Source organism: Panulirus ornatus, chromosome 65 (genome assembly GCF_036320965.1).
Source record: "Panulirus ornatus isolate Po-2019 chromosome 65, ASM3632096v1, whole genome shotgun sequence".
Lineage (NCBI taxonomy): Eukaryota > Metazoa > Arthropoda > Malacostraca > Decapoda > Palinuridae > Panulirus > Panulirus ornatus.
In genome coordinates, this window is record NC_092288.1 from 7,990,951 (window position 1) to 8,004,264 (window position 13,314).

The following is a 13,314-nucleotide window of genomic DNA, read 5'->3' on the forward strand; positions in this document are numbered from 1 at the left end:
CGACAATACGACCCATGGTTGCGATGGTCTGGCCTCTGACCTGACCAACAAGGCAGAGATCAAAAAAAAGTCAGGAACATCACGCCCAAAAGGGGTTGTAGTCGAGAGACCAACACCTCTCCTGCTGCTACCCGGCGGCGATTTCCCCCTTGTCACAAAGCTCTCTTCCGCTGGCTGCTGCACCACCCTCTTTGTTCAGCTGCTGGGGGGGTTAGCCTGAAGAAAGCAAGGACTATCACTGGCAGATGGTGATGGAAGACTTGCAGCAGCTGCACCCCCACGCAAGGACCACCTGGCCACCACCTGGGCCACCAACCATGCCAAAAGGCTCCCTCCATTTTTCCCCCTTACGTTTTAGGCATCAAAAAGGTGAAGCCGACGACATGGAAAAATTACGAATCTTTCCTGTGCATATCGAACACTACACAGGTTCTCTCCATCTTGTAATACGACTGTTGTACTACCGTATGAGTACACAACCAACCGTGCACAGAAATTACGGTGTACACAGCCTGCAGTGTAAGTAACCAAAATGTATACGTCCAGAAGTGTGCAATACATGCAAGTGAAGGTCTCAGGATCCCAATACCTTTGATGCCAAGGTCTTAAGGAACACACGACAGAGGGTCTCAGGACCAGAAGACTCGTGAAGCCGAGGCCTTAAGGAGGACAATACATGGGGTATATCTAAGACACAAACACTGGCAGCATTGCCAGTTTTCGACGAGTAAAGACCGGGAAAAAATGTCTCTAGAATATGTTTTGTGACGCCATGTAGTTGAGGCGTGAGGTGTCTATTAAAGGCAGTGTATATGTAAGGTGCAGGAGGTGAGGTGCTCGGCTGGGATGGTACAGGTGAGGGAAGAGCAAGGCAGGGGGGGGAAGAGGGAAGCAGTAGTGGTATTAGGGTGCTCGATCCAAGATGTCGCTTCTACGGAAGAAGATGTTCTCATTCCCTCCACTCCCAGCTCCCTCCTCATGATCTCCTTGCCCTTCCCTCAGTCACGGTTACCTCCACACTCCCTCCCGCCCCTCCTCAAGCCGTCTCCCTCCCACTAAACATCTCATTCTCTATCTGTTTCTTCCTCCCCGTCTCTCTCTCAGCCCATCCTCAACATGTGCACCGTACATCTCCGAAGGGCCAATGGCCGACCAAGTCCCCAGTCTGCCTGGCCCAATACGTCACCTGGTTTCTCTACTGCCCCGCGTTATACAGGAAGCCTCCACAAAAATCACGGTCTCTGAGGAGCATTAATATTCACAGCTTGATCTATTGAGGAAAGAGCTTGGCAGTTACAACTTAAGCCTGAAAATCTGTAATACTTATGATATCATTAATCACCTCACATCTGTGAGCAAACCCTCGGGAAACTGAACCCGACTTATTGAGGAGGGGGAAACCCGTACAATGAAAGCTTTACCCAGAAAAGCGTGAGTCAGCTTGATTCAGGACGAAGCTTGGATAGCCAAGCTTGCTTTGGCGAGCAGACAGTTGGCCTGTCGTCTGGCCTGGTGGGTGGGGTGGTGGAAGGGGCCGCCACGGGCAGGTGTGGTGGGGTTGGCACTGCTGCCACCATCACAGCCACCAGAAATAATAGACCCCCTCACAACTGGACTGTCAAAACGTAGGCTTCTCCCTTAATTCACACTCGCCTCCGCCGGCCCACCTGGGTATACACTCCCTTTCGTTCACCAGCTGAGCGCGGAGGTTACACGACCTCCTGAGAACGACGGTTGGCACGACAGTTCGTGGCTCTAACCTGTTCATTAAGGGTCAGGTTCAAAAGGTCATGACTTCATACCTAGGGACCTTACCATCCACATTCTTGGGGTTAAGTACCGGCTATTTTCAGTGTCAAACGAGATAATTACGATAATTACAGTCGTCATCTTCATCATTCACGCTCTCATCATGTTCGCTAACGCTGCGGCATGGTGGCCTTATTCACACCGTGTCCAGGGAGGGAACAGCTACGGGTGTTATCGTACGCCTGGCGGTACAGCTGGCCCGTCAGCCCGGCCGGCAGCTCTCGCGCCGCAGTCATTCTGAGAGTCGTGTGACGACATGTCGTATAAATAAAAGAGATAAGACAGGGAGGGGGAAAAAAGAGGAACATTGCGGCTGAATTATTAAAAAAAAAAATCAAGTCAGCTTAAAATCATGAACTGGCCAGTACACACACACACACACACACACACACCTTGCTTAGGTTATTTTTAGTTGATGTCATTCTATTAAAAGTAAGATCGGTATGTACCTACAGTAATCTACTCTGGACGCGATTATATTTGCTAGCGTTTCTCGAAGTGTAATGGAGGGATCTCGGTCAGAGAGAGAGAGAGAGAGAGAGAGAGAGAGAGAGAGAGAGAGAGAGAGAGAGAGAGAGAGAGAGAGAGAGAGAGAGAGAGAGAGAGAGAAAGAGAGAGAGATGAGAGATTCGCCTGCCAGACATGTTCATCCCAACACTATGGAGACGTAATCTCCCTCATTACGCAGTGGTAGCGTGTTCACCTTGATAGCTATACGACACATGAGGAGGAGGAGGAGGAGGGCGGGCTGGGGTACTGCTTAATTCTCCAGGCTCAGGGTAAAGGGGGACATTAGCATGCCCGGCCATTCCCCATTATACATCAACCCCGAGTAATTGGTCCATACAGTCGACAGGTGAGCAATCTGTAATGTCGCCCTCAGGTGAACCTTCCCTCCACCCTACAGGACGGAGTTCTCCCTCAGTCACATTCCACCACAAGATCGTGTCAGTTGCTTCTAATTTACACACACACACCCGTGTCGCGTCTCGTAATGACAGACCCCCGACAAAATCTATGGGCAAGTTTATCCACCACGTTTATTTCACCTACATTCAGTCTATCTGTTGCTGAAGCGAGACTTTTAGGCATCCGTCCATCTGGTGTTGACCCTTGAACCAAAACATTTAGGCCACACTGTGTGTCATCAATATTGCACATAATATCTATTTTCTGTTGACGACAGATATGCCACAGCTTTACCGAGCTGAATCACATATCCCGTACATGCCACTGTGTCGCATATGATCCTTACGTAACTGTAGATAACCAAGATGACGATGATAACTTGCGGCACACTTGATGACCGCATATTTAGCGGATCTGGCGATATCAGGGCGGGTTTATCAAGGTGACCAAACACTTGGACTGGGAGAGTCAGCCCTTAGTTCATATGAGAGAGAGAGAGAGAGAGAGAGAGAGAGAGAGAGAGAGAGAGAGAGAGAGAGAGAGAGAGAGAGAGAGAGAGAGAGAGAGAGAGTGGCGAGAGGATAGCAACTGGCTGGTGCCGTTCAGTCTGGCGCCACGGCCACACCCTTAGCGTCCTCCCTTCCCCCCCTGAACCCAGACCATGGCACCCCCCTACCCTATGGCATATCCCCCCCCCCATACCAACCGCCATTATGGCCCTGTCCATCCCACCCCACCCCACCCAACCCCACTCCCACACACACACACACTCTCACGCAAGCCTCGCTTCACGCGACTACACCATCACGTATGCCAGCGTCCAGTTAGCCTGGTAAATCATGCAATGCCGTCCTTACAAACACAGCAATAGCGAAGTAAACATGGATATTTGGGAAATTATTTAGGAATGATTCTCCGAAGGCCAGCCCGGGTGACGCGAGAGGCCTAAACTACTCGTGCCATGTAAGACTGGGTCATTACCGAACGGCCGTCATGCTGCACGTAGTGTGAGGTGAAGGTGACCAGGACGACACGATAGTGTGAATCAGGACAACACGGGCGTGAACAGAGAGAGAGAGAGAGAGAGAGAGAGAGAGAGAGAGAGAGAGAGAGAGAGAGAGAGAGAGAGAGAGAGAGAGAGAGAGAGAGAGAGAGAGAGAGAGAGAGGTGAGGAGAGGGCAAGAGGAGGCAAATAAAAGCACAGACGTAACCCAGAAGACAAAGATGTGGGAAGGACACACGGGACACCGAACCTTAGAGAAGCTGCGTCTGACTGGTGGACACAAACAACTATACGACCCCGGGTAGATGTGTTATGGACACCTTTGGTCCCCCGTCCTGTGCCACCATAGGGCTGCTGGTCATCCTCACTGCAGAACCCTTGGGTTGCATAAGGACCTCCTCACTGATGGAAAGAGAAAGGTACTGCTGTAGCAGACGGCACAAGGCAATGCAACAAGGATGGCGCCAGAAATGGGTGAGTTATGAGGCAATGAGGCAGGTCCTCCGGGTGTCCCACGTGGGACCATTCTGGGAAACGTTGTCAAGACCACATAATTCCCAGAAGGGTATAATAATGGCGGTTCTACGAAACCCAAACGAACCATGATACCAAAAATAACTTGAAAAAGAGGAGTTTCAAGGAAGGACATGAGGAAACGCTGCCTCAGCTTGAGAACATCTGGATGACGCTGAGCCAACAGGACATTATTGTGGTCACCTGCGAGAAAATTCAGAGTCTGAATGACAGAGATGGAAGAGTCATCACCACTAGCCACACATGCACACAAAGGTTATCATAATCTATGAGTTACAGGGAAATGTTACAGGCCATTAATTCCTTGAGCGTGGAAGAGAGAGGAGTAAGGGGTGATCTGGACAAAACTTTCACTTTTTCAACCATTCTACTAACGTACACAGCGAAAAGTTCCTCGAAAGATACATGGAAAGAACAACTGGAGGCCAATTAAGCTAGAAACTTGTTACGTAAGCTATAAGTAAATACTTCCACTGCATAGCATAAGAGTAGTGCATGAATGGAATAAACTGATGTACGAGACTGTGAATGCGGACAGAATATCAAAGATTAAAAAGATGTATAACAGGTGAGAATGTTAAAGAAACGGGGCCCTACCAGTGTAGAACTCCCTCCCCGTACACTACACACAGGTCATTACAAAACCTAACCTCTGCCGCCCTACAGAAACACACACATACACGAAAGCTGGAGAGAGAAAAAAAAGGCCCGACAGAATGTAATTATGAAGGTGTCAAAACTGAGTAAAAATGAATCTTGCAAGAGACGAGAGAAGTGATTCATGTTTCCAAACAAGGAGAACAAAAGAACTACAGCAAACGTGATGACCACCTCCCAACACACGCAGGTGGGCCAACATGTTGCTAAAATACACCAGTTCTCAGAAATGAGATGAGATTACAAGGGGAAGGGAGCAGAGGCTTGGCAAGTATCAGGCGAGACGTGTGGGAACAATTCTAATGCAAGGGAGACCTGAACACGTGGAGCGAGGTTGACACGTGGAAAAAGGGTGACGTGTGGAATTAGGGAGACACATGGAACACGGGTGACACAGAACAAGGGTGACACAGAAGAAGGGTGACACAGAAGAAGGGTGACACGTGGAACAAGAGTGACACAGAACAAGGGTGACGTGTGGAATCAGGGTGACACGGGGACATGGGTGGCAAATAGAGAAAAGTTGATATGTGGAACAAGGGGAGCAAAGGTGGAGTAAATGAGAGGAGCTGTGGGAAATCAACAAGACTGGACCACCTTGTCCCACGTGTCAACCTCGCTCCACGTGCTCAGGTCTCCCTTGCATTAGAAGTGTTCCCACACGTCTCACCTGACACTAGCCAAGCCTCTACTCCCTTCTTCCTCTTGTAATGTCATCTGATTTCTGAGAACTGGTGTATTTCAGCATCATGTTGGCCCACCTGCTAACGTGCCATGTGATCCCAGATGGCACCTGCCTCATCACCTGGGCAAGCGGTGTAGGAGGGACCACACCAACCTCACACCCCCACCTCCTACACTATCCTGCACCTCACCCAGGAAACACACGCTTCACCTGACAGAGGGGAAAGGTACGACCAGACGGGAGGCTGGTTAGAGCTGAGAGCTGGTGGGTGGAGGTATAGTGAGTAGGAGACTGGCGGGTGGAAGGATGGTGGTGTGTGGAGGGCTTGCGGTGGCTAGAGAGGAATAAAGGAAGGTTTGGTGATAGTGGGACGTGGAGGACTAACAATGGGTGAAGGGCTGAAGGTGGGTAGGGTACTGGTGAAGGGTGTAGGGCTAACTGTGGTTAGTGTTGGTGGAGGTCTGGTGGTGAGTATAGCGCTGGCGCTGGGTGAAAGGTTGGTCGTGGGCTGGTCTTGGGTGGAAAGCCCGTGTGGGGTGAAGTTGGCGGGAGTAAGGCAAGGCAAGGCAAGGCAAGGCAAGGCAAGGCAGGGCAGGGCAGGGCAGGGCAGGGCAGGGCAGGGCTGGGCGGGGCGGGATGGGTGAGAGTGAGGGGAGGCAAGTTACTAGAAGGGGTGGGTGGAGTGAGGCAGCGTGGGGTGTTGCGTCACCACCATCAGATCAACAAAGTATGGCAGGCCGAGACCGGCACACCCTCTACCTAGCTGACCACCAAAACTATCACCAGCAGGAGAACCATGGACAGACAGTACGACTCACCCTGCTCACCTGATACCTCACGTCCCTAACACGCCACCCTAGTTCCATCACTACTGAAGGAACTTGATCTCAATGGGATCAAAAGGGAGAGGCCCGGACCCCTGGTCACTGCTCACGACTCTCAACAGAGTTAGTTACACATGATCCTCTGGTTCAGTAAGAACCCGTACAGTCGCGACGCCTCTCACATACCACCTCTCAAGGAGAGAGTATCAGAGTATGCCAGGCACCCTGGGAATGTCCTCCTATGGGACGACCTCACAGAGTTTGTTTATCAAGGTGCGGACGGTTGTGTAGCTGTGCTGCCAGGGTCAGGGGGGCGTGGCTGTAGCTCAGGAATAGCGCCAGGGCTGTGCGGTGTGACAGTGGTGGAGGGCATGACAGTGTGGTACCCTGTGGCGGTGGTCGTGTGGTACACTGTAGCAGGTGGCGTGTGTTCACGATGGTGGTGTGGTTCAGTCGTGGTGGTGTTGGTACACTGTGGCAGTAGTGTGAACGGTGGAAAACAGCCCTGAAAGCCTGTATGATGTATGGTGCGACAATATATCATTGGTACGTGAAATAGTTTAGTGTATGGTGGGATACGTTTTCTTTGGTGGCCGACCCCCGCTACTGGCACTGCTGCACCAGCCACACACTCAGAGAAAACGTACCAAATCTTGGCACCCACCATTCCCATGCATATATAAGGTACCAGGGGGAGTGGTGGGGTAGGTCTACTGAGGCAGGCTGTAGGCGCGGTGAGGCAGGGCTGTAGGCGTAGTGAGGCAGGGACGAGGGTGTGGTGAAGAAGAGACGTGAGCGTGGTAAAGGAGGGGGTGTAGGCGTGGCGAGGCTGGGGGTGATTGTGCGTAGTTTGGCAGGAGTATGGGAGTGTTGAAGCAGAAGTGTGGGAATGGTAAAGCAAGGGTGTGGGCATGGTGAAGCAAAGGGTGTGGGCGTGGAGAAGCAGGGAGGTGAGCGCGCTGAGGCCGGCGTGTGGGCGTGGTGAGGCAGGCGTATGGGCGCGCTGGGGCAGGCGTATGGGTGTGGTGAGGCAGGGTTGTAAGGGAGGTAGGTCGAGTCTCTAGGTGTGGCACACTGGGCGTGGCACGGCTAGAGGCACTGATGAAGTAAGCATGGCACTGGTAGTGGATGGTGGTTGTAGGTAATGATAAAGGTTATGGTAGTTGTAGATGGAGGCTGTCAATAATAACCGTCCACACCCTAACATATATATATATATATATATATATATATATATATATATATATATATATATATATATATATATATATAGAATGACAAAGGATATGCTTAATGCATAAAGGAAGTATTAATTTAAGAATTTGTATGATAGTGCAGAATGTTCTAAAGAGATTGGGCTCAAAAAGTGTAAAAAAAAAACCTCCCATACATATCATAGACATGTATGAGCAAACGGCCAACAGCCCCAAGGGTCCTACCGTCTTGCTCCAGGAGGTTAATGACCCTCTGCTTTTGTCTTCCTGTTTTACAGTTGGTGTTACCCCGTCTGTTCTCGCCACTCGTTACACCATCCATTATCAAGAATGTCTCCTTCATCTTCAGCTCCTCCTACGGGTATCTTTACCGCGATAACCGGTTGAGGCGACGCCAGGGAGTCGGGAGTTACTTACCTCAGTGTCAGAGGGCAGATTAGGAGTCAGACGTTACTTACCCTAGTGTTAGAGGGCAGGACAGGAGTAAGGAGTTACTTACCTAAGACTCATCGAGGACGGCAGGAGTCATGAGTGACGTACCTGTGGGTGTCGCCTGAACCAGACGGGCTGATGGGTGGTGCGAGCGACAGCCGTGGTTTCTGGGCTGCGACGCTCGGCCAAGCGACTGTCGATGTAGTCGTTGTTCCTACGGGCGGGGGGCGGCGCCTCAGCCTCAGCCACCCGCCTGATTGTAAATTGGTGACGCGGGCGTGAGGCCGGCGGCAGGGAGAGGCGGTGGGGCCGCCCTCGGGTCAGCGGCTCGGTCGTCGCCCACACTTCGCTCATGCCCGAGTCCCGGGAGCTGCCGCTGCTGCTGCTGCAGGAATCCCTCTTGCCAGAGCCACTGGCCGGGCCCAGGCTGCTGCCCATGCTGCTGCCCACGCTGCCGTTTCCCAGGTTGGTGTTAGTCATGTTGCTGCAACTGTTGTTGCCGCTGCTGCTGTTACTGCTGCCGCTGCAGCTGCGCTCTGTCTTCTCTAGGCCCTCCACAATGGGCGTGGCGTCAACCTTCTGCTGACTCGGATCGCCCAGGTCTTCCGTCTCCGCAACTTTCGTCTCTTCTTCCTTCTTTACCTCCTCTTTCCCGTCTTCCTCCTCCTCATCCTCACCCTCTTCCACAATGGTATCATCCAGCACGTCCAACTCGTACAGGGGGTCGTCTTCACCATCGTCCTCACCGTCGCCGTCGCCGTCGTCATCGTTGTCGTCATCGTCGTCAGGTTGGGCTCGAGACTCAAAGAGCTTGATGCCCGACTCCTCGACGAAGGCCTCATCCTGGTCCGGTTCCTGAGGCTTTGGCTTAGGCTCCGGCTGCCGGTTCAGGGGCCCTATGGTGCCCTTGGGTAGGCCGGCAGCTATGCGGGTCCGACAGAGGAACCCGCCCCCCGGCACCCTGTTGCCTTGTCCTGGTCCCCGCTCGGCAGGGCTCCGCCACCCGAAACCGCTGTACTGGGACCCACCGCCCACTGGTCCGCCCTGGCCCTGCTGTCCGCCCAACCCGCCCACCTGCTGAGCCTCAGGGAGGCGAGGTCGGGCGGCCACCTGGCCAGCCGGGGTCAGGGCCGAGTCTTTGGCGCGGGACTCCATCTTCCTCTCTCACTTTGTACAAAAGATCAGACACCACGCCCAAATTTGAACTATGAATTCCTGATTTACGTTACCATTTGGCAGAGTTGGGAATGTTTGTGTTCACTGGCAATTGGAATGTTTGGTCTATGTCACCATCTTCTGATGGTGCCAGCGGCTAGGAAAAGCTTCCACAGATTTTGGACATTAGTGTCTATACGTAGCACTATTATTCCCTGCTGTAAAATAAACATGAAATCATGAGGTATTATTCAGCCACTCAACGAAAATAGGCTGGAATTATGGAAGTGTCAGTCTTGGGTTCATCACTTCACATGCCTTGGGACTATCACACGTGAGCCACAGATACGAATTAGCAGTTTGCCCAGTACCACGATCTAAGAATTGGCCAATATACGTATACTCACAGGACTGTACCTTAGGTAGATCAGGTCAAGGAAAGCTGAGGGAACCAACATCTACTGTTACAAAAGAAAGGTGTGGCATCCGAGACTTGATAAAAGGTCTTGGTGAGGTCAATATAGATCAAAGTTGAGGAACAAGTCATTCGTCTGTGTGGGAACATCGTATGTTGACTGTCGAGATACACTGCCGAGATAATGTTTATAGAAATAAACACAGACACACACACATACACAAACACAGACCACGGGCGTTACCATGTCACCCCGGTTACCGGGTCCTCCTCCCGCTCCAACCTACGCTGACCAACATCTGTCACCACAATCGCCTTGCACCAACCAGCGCTCGTACAGCCACAAACGAGAATAATCCCATACCTACAACTGTTAATGTCATACACACATGAACAAATGCACAGATACACAAGTTTTCACTTAGTTACGTGCACTTCACCTACTGTATTACAGTAACTCTATTAACGTTCACCATAAATGTCCACTCTTGCATGCATTATGTCAATGAAAAAAACTATTGCAATTCAGCCAACGTTTGATCCTTCATCACTTGAGGTTCAACAGTTCAACCAACGTTTGATCCTTCATCACTTGAGGTTCAATAGTTCAACCAACGTTTGATCCTTCATCACCTGAGGTTCAACTGATCATCAATGAATGCATACCATCTAACCATATAATTTGCTCCGGCAAAATTGCCGTAGACGTAGATATTGCTAACTCACGTGCTTATCCAAAGTGTAGACTTATCCAGCCACACCTTGATCACAAGGTCTTATGTGATTAATTTACTGTTACGATTATGACCCCCCCCCTCCTCCCCGAAGTTCGGTTTTATCTCATTTGTGTATTTTCAGCAGAATGGCTGCCTGAATTCAGTAAACCGATCTTTTGTCTTTCAAAAAAACGCGCAGGACGATTGGGTAATGTGTTGTCTTCAGTTTGGAAGTTGCATCTTCGACATGAGTGGTCTAAAGATACGATGAATCTGTGTCTGTAGAGCTGGTGAGATGGGTGGTGTCCAGATCGTAAGGAAAGAAGCAACTCGAGCATGTTTAGGGAGTGTGCTTTCAGATGGGGTGGAGCGGTGTTAAAGACTGGGTTGGGAGGGCGTCGGTTTACTGTTGATCGCGTCATTTCGATGTGTGGATGTTTTGTCGGCGTCATGTTTGTTTGGGGATGCGGGATATGAAAGTATACGATGCTGAAGTATTAAGCAAGGGTAAATATCTCGGACTACTTGGAGATTGGTAGTTGCTTATGAAGTGGTTTGGATGGGTAGTCCTCTGCTTTACAAAGACACGAGTGCCAAGGATATTGAGGTGAGATACTTTTGTTTCGATGTGTAACTGTTTCATGTCTGCAGTTGCTCTGCAGCCGGTGACTATTCTGAGTGCTCTATCTTGTGTGGTCTGCAGATTTGTTATAACTGCTTTCGACAGAGTTGATGGCCATGCAGGTGAGGTTTACAGAGGATCAAGATGACACCTAACCCTAACAGAGACACAGCGTTCCACAGTTTATGAAGCTTATGTCATATATGGTTTCCCCGAGCTGTCTTGCGACGTGTACGGGGATCCAGCCAGGCCTCAGAAACATACGGTACGCTCTACCTTGGACTGGCATACTCGAACGACTTGACTGGCTGTTATACCACCATACATGACATCCATCGTGCTACCCTTCCCTCTCACAGGTCTGTCATACCACCTTGACCTACAGAAAACATCCTGCCGACCTCTCATACTGGTTTTAAGGCACCCTGTAGCGTCAGGAGTGGTAGTTAGGCACCCAGCGACCAATATAATCATCGAGTTGGGTTGCACAACAGTCAAAGGAGATGCAGGTGGTGGTAGTAGTGGTGGTGCAGATGTACACACGTGCAGCCTCGGGGGTCCTAACACACAACAATGAGTGTGAGGCCCAGCACTACCAGCAGCCCACATCAACAAACCTCACCACCCACATCAACACACACACACCACTACATCACCCACGTCTATCTTCCCTCCCCTTCCCCCTGATATGGCTTAACTACCACACCAATGACAGGCGGTATATATACTGGCTCACTCCTGCCGACCGCAGCCGGGATCTTATGGTTCCAAGTGATTCAATTACTTCATCTATCTGTATGCATCACGGCAGCCAACTGGTGACGGTGTTTATGTAGTGCGACTGGAGGTGAATACCTGGTGTTGGTGGAGTGTGCTGGTGTGGTGAGAGACATGGTACTGATGGTGTGGTGGGAGACATGGCAGATGGTAGTGGTGGTGTGGTAAGAGTCATGGTAGATGGTAGTGGTGGCGAGAGACATGGTAGATGGTAGTGGTGGTGTGGTGAGACATGGTAGATGGTAGAGGTGGTGTGGTAAGTGACCATGGTAGATAAGTCTCGTGGTGTATAGTGATAGATTCCAATCATTTTCGTGACCAGCTAATCTGCCATGGATCCTTTTCCCTTCAGGAGGGCGACAGTGTTAAGCTGGGGTCAAGTGGGCAAGGTTAATAACCATGATCATGGCTTCAGTAATCATCTGCCGTCATGAGGATATCTACATAGTGCCCAGTGGAATACACTTTCACATTCATGCCGGGTGTTTCATAATTGAAATGTAACAAACAAAAAAAAACCAGACAGTGTAGAATACATTAGAGAACAGGTCGTGAAAAGGCAAAGGGCCAGTGTGTCAGACACAGACCTCTGGCAAAGATGAAACAGAAAATCCTTCACTAAACGTTCTCTGCTTTGTCTCTTGGGCAACTTCAGGACCACACGACTTGCTATGGCAGCGTCGTCTGGCAAGTCACTCGGAGGGTCGTCTTGTGTAGTTCAGGAGGGCATCTCAAGGCTTTCTGTTCTACCAACTCCAGTCTCTGGGTTCTACAGAGGAACTCATCTGCCATAACCTCCAACACCAGGATCAGGTCAGATGCCAGGTCATCATGACCCCAAGGGTCGTACCTCTGTCGTACCGATGGAGCGACGACTCTTGCTCCAGAGGTTAACATACAGTGTGGAGCGAACTTCATGAGAGATATGTGTACGTACAAAAGAAAAAAAAAAGAAGTTGAGTGGACATATTCTACCCTATTACTGTAGAGGTTGGAGAGCGAGGCCACACAATGGCTTGGGTGGGGACATAGATGAGTTGAGGCTGGTGGGTTATACCTTAACCATATAACTCACGAGAGTTACATGTTGGGCACGTCAGAGGGTTTTCTACCCTGTATCATACCCTCAGGTGACAGTTACTCTATGACTGAGTGTCGTCAAGACCCTGACATAGTCACTCTCTTATAACCTACATTCCTTAATAAGCCGCATACCCAAACTGGCTCCTTCACTCTGGGACCAAGAACCTCTTTTCTTTTCTTTTTTTTTTTTTTCTGCGTCCTCCTCTACGCCAGAGTCTGGAGGCAGTAATATTCCTACTGGCCACTATAATCTCCAGACCCACAACACAACCCTCCTCCATTATCGTAACTACCAACGACAGACGACATTCACATGAGGCGGCAGCAACGACCGCTCGTCTTCAACGCACTCCTTTGTATGCACTCGACGGCGAGCTCTCCCTCTCTCTCTCTCTCTCTCTCTCTCTGGGACCAAGGTCCTCTGAGGCGAACGCTTGTGTTTCACACATCCCGGCGACATCTGAAACTTCATCATTCAC

The 13,314-nt window shown here is 50.5% G+C and overlaps 1 protein-coding gene across 6 annotated transcripts in view; it reads right to left on the reverse strand.

Annotated features, from left to right (window-relative positions):
- The window catches only part of LOC139746512 (uncharacterized), a 294,662-nt gene that overhangs the window by 203,389 nt on the left and 77,959 nt on the right, over positions 1-13,314 (reverse strand). For 4 of the 6 annotated variants that reach the window (XM_071657827.1, XM_071657825.1, XM_071657824.1 and 1 more), the window contains exon 2: positions 8,176-9,440. The exons of the other annotated variants lie outside the window; for them this stretch is intronic. In XM_071657827.1, the coding sequence (XP_071513928.1) occupies positions 8,176-9,222 (1,047 nt within the window). In that variant the 5' untranslated portion in view covers positions 9,223-9,440. The remainder of the gene's footprint in view (positions 1-8,175; positions 9,441-13,314) is intronic. 6 annotated transcript variants of the gene reach the window in all.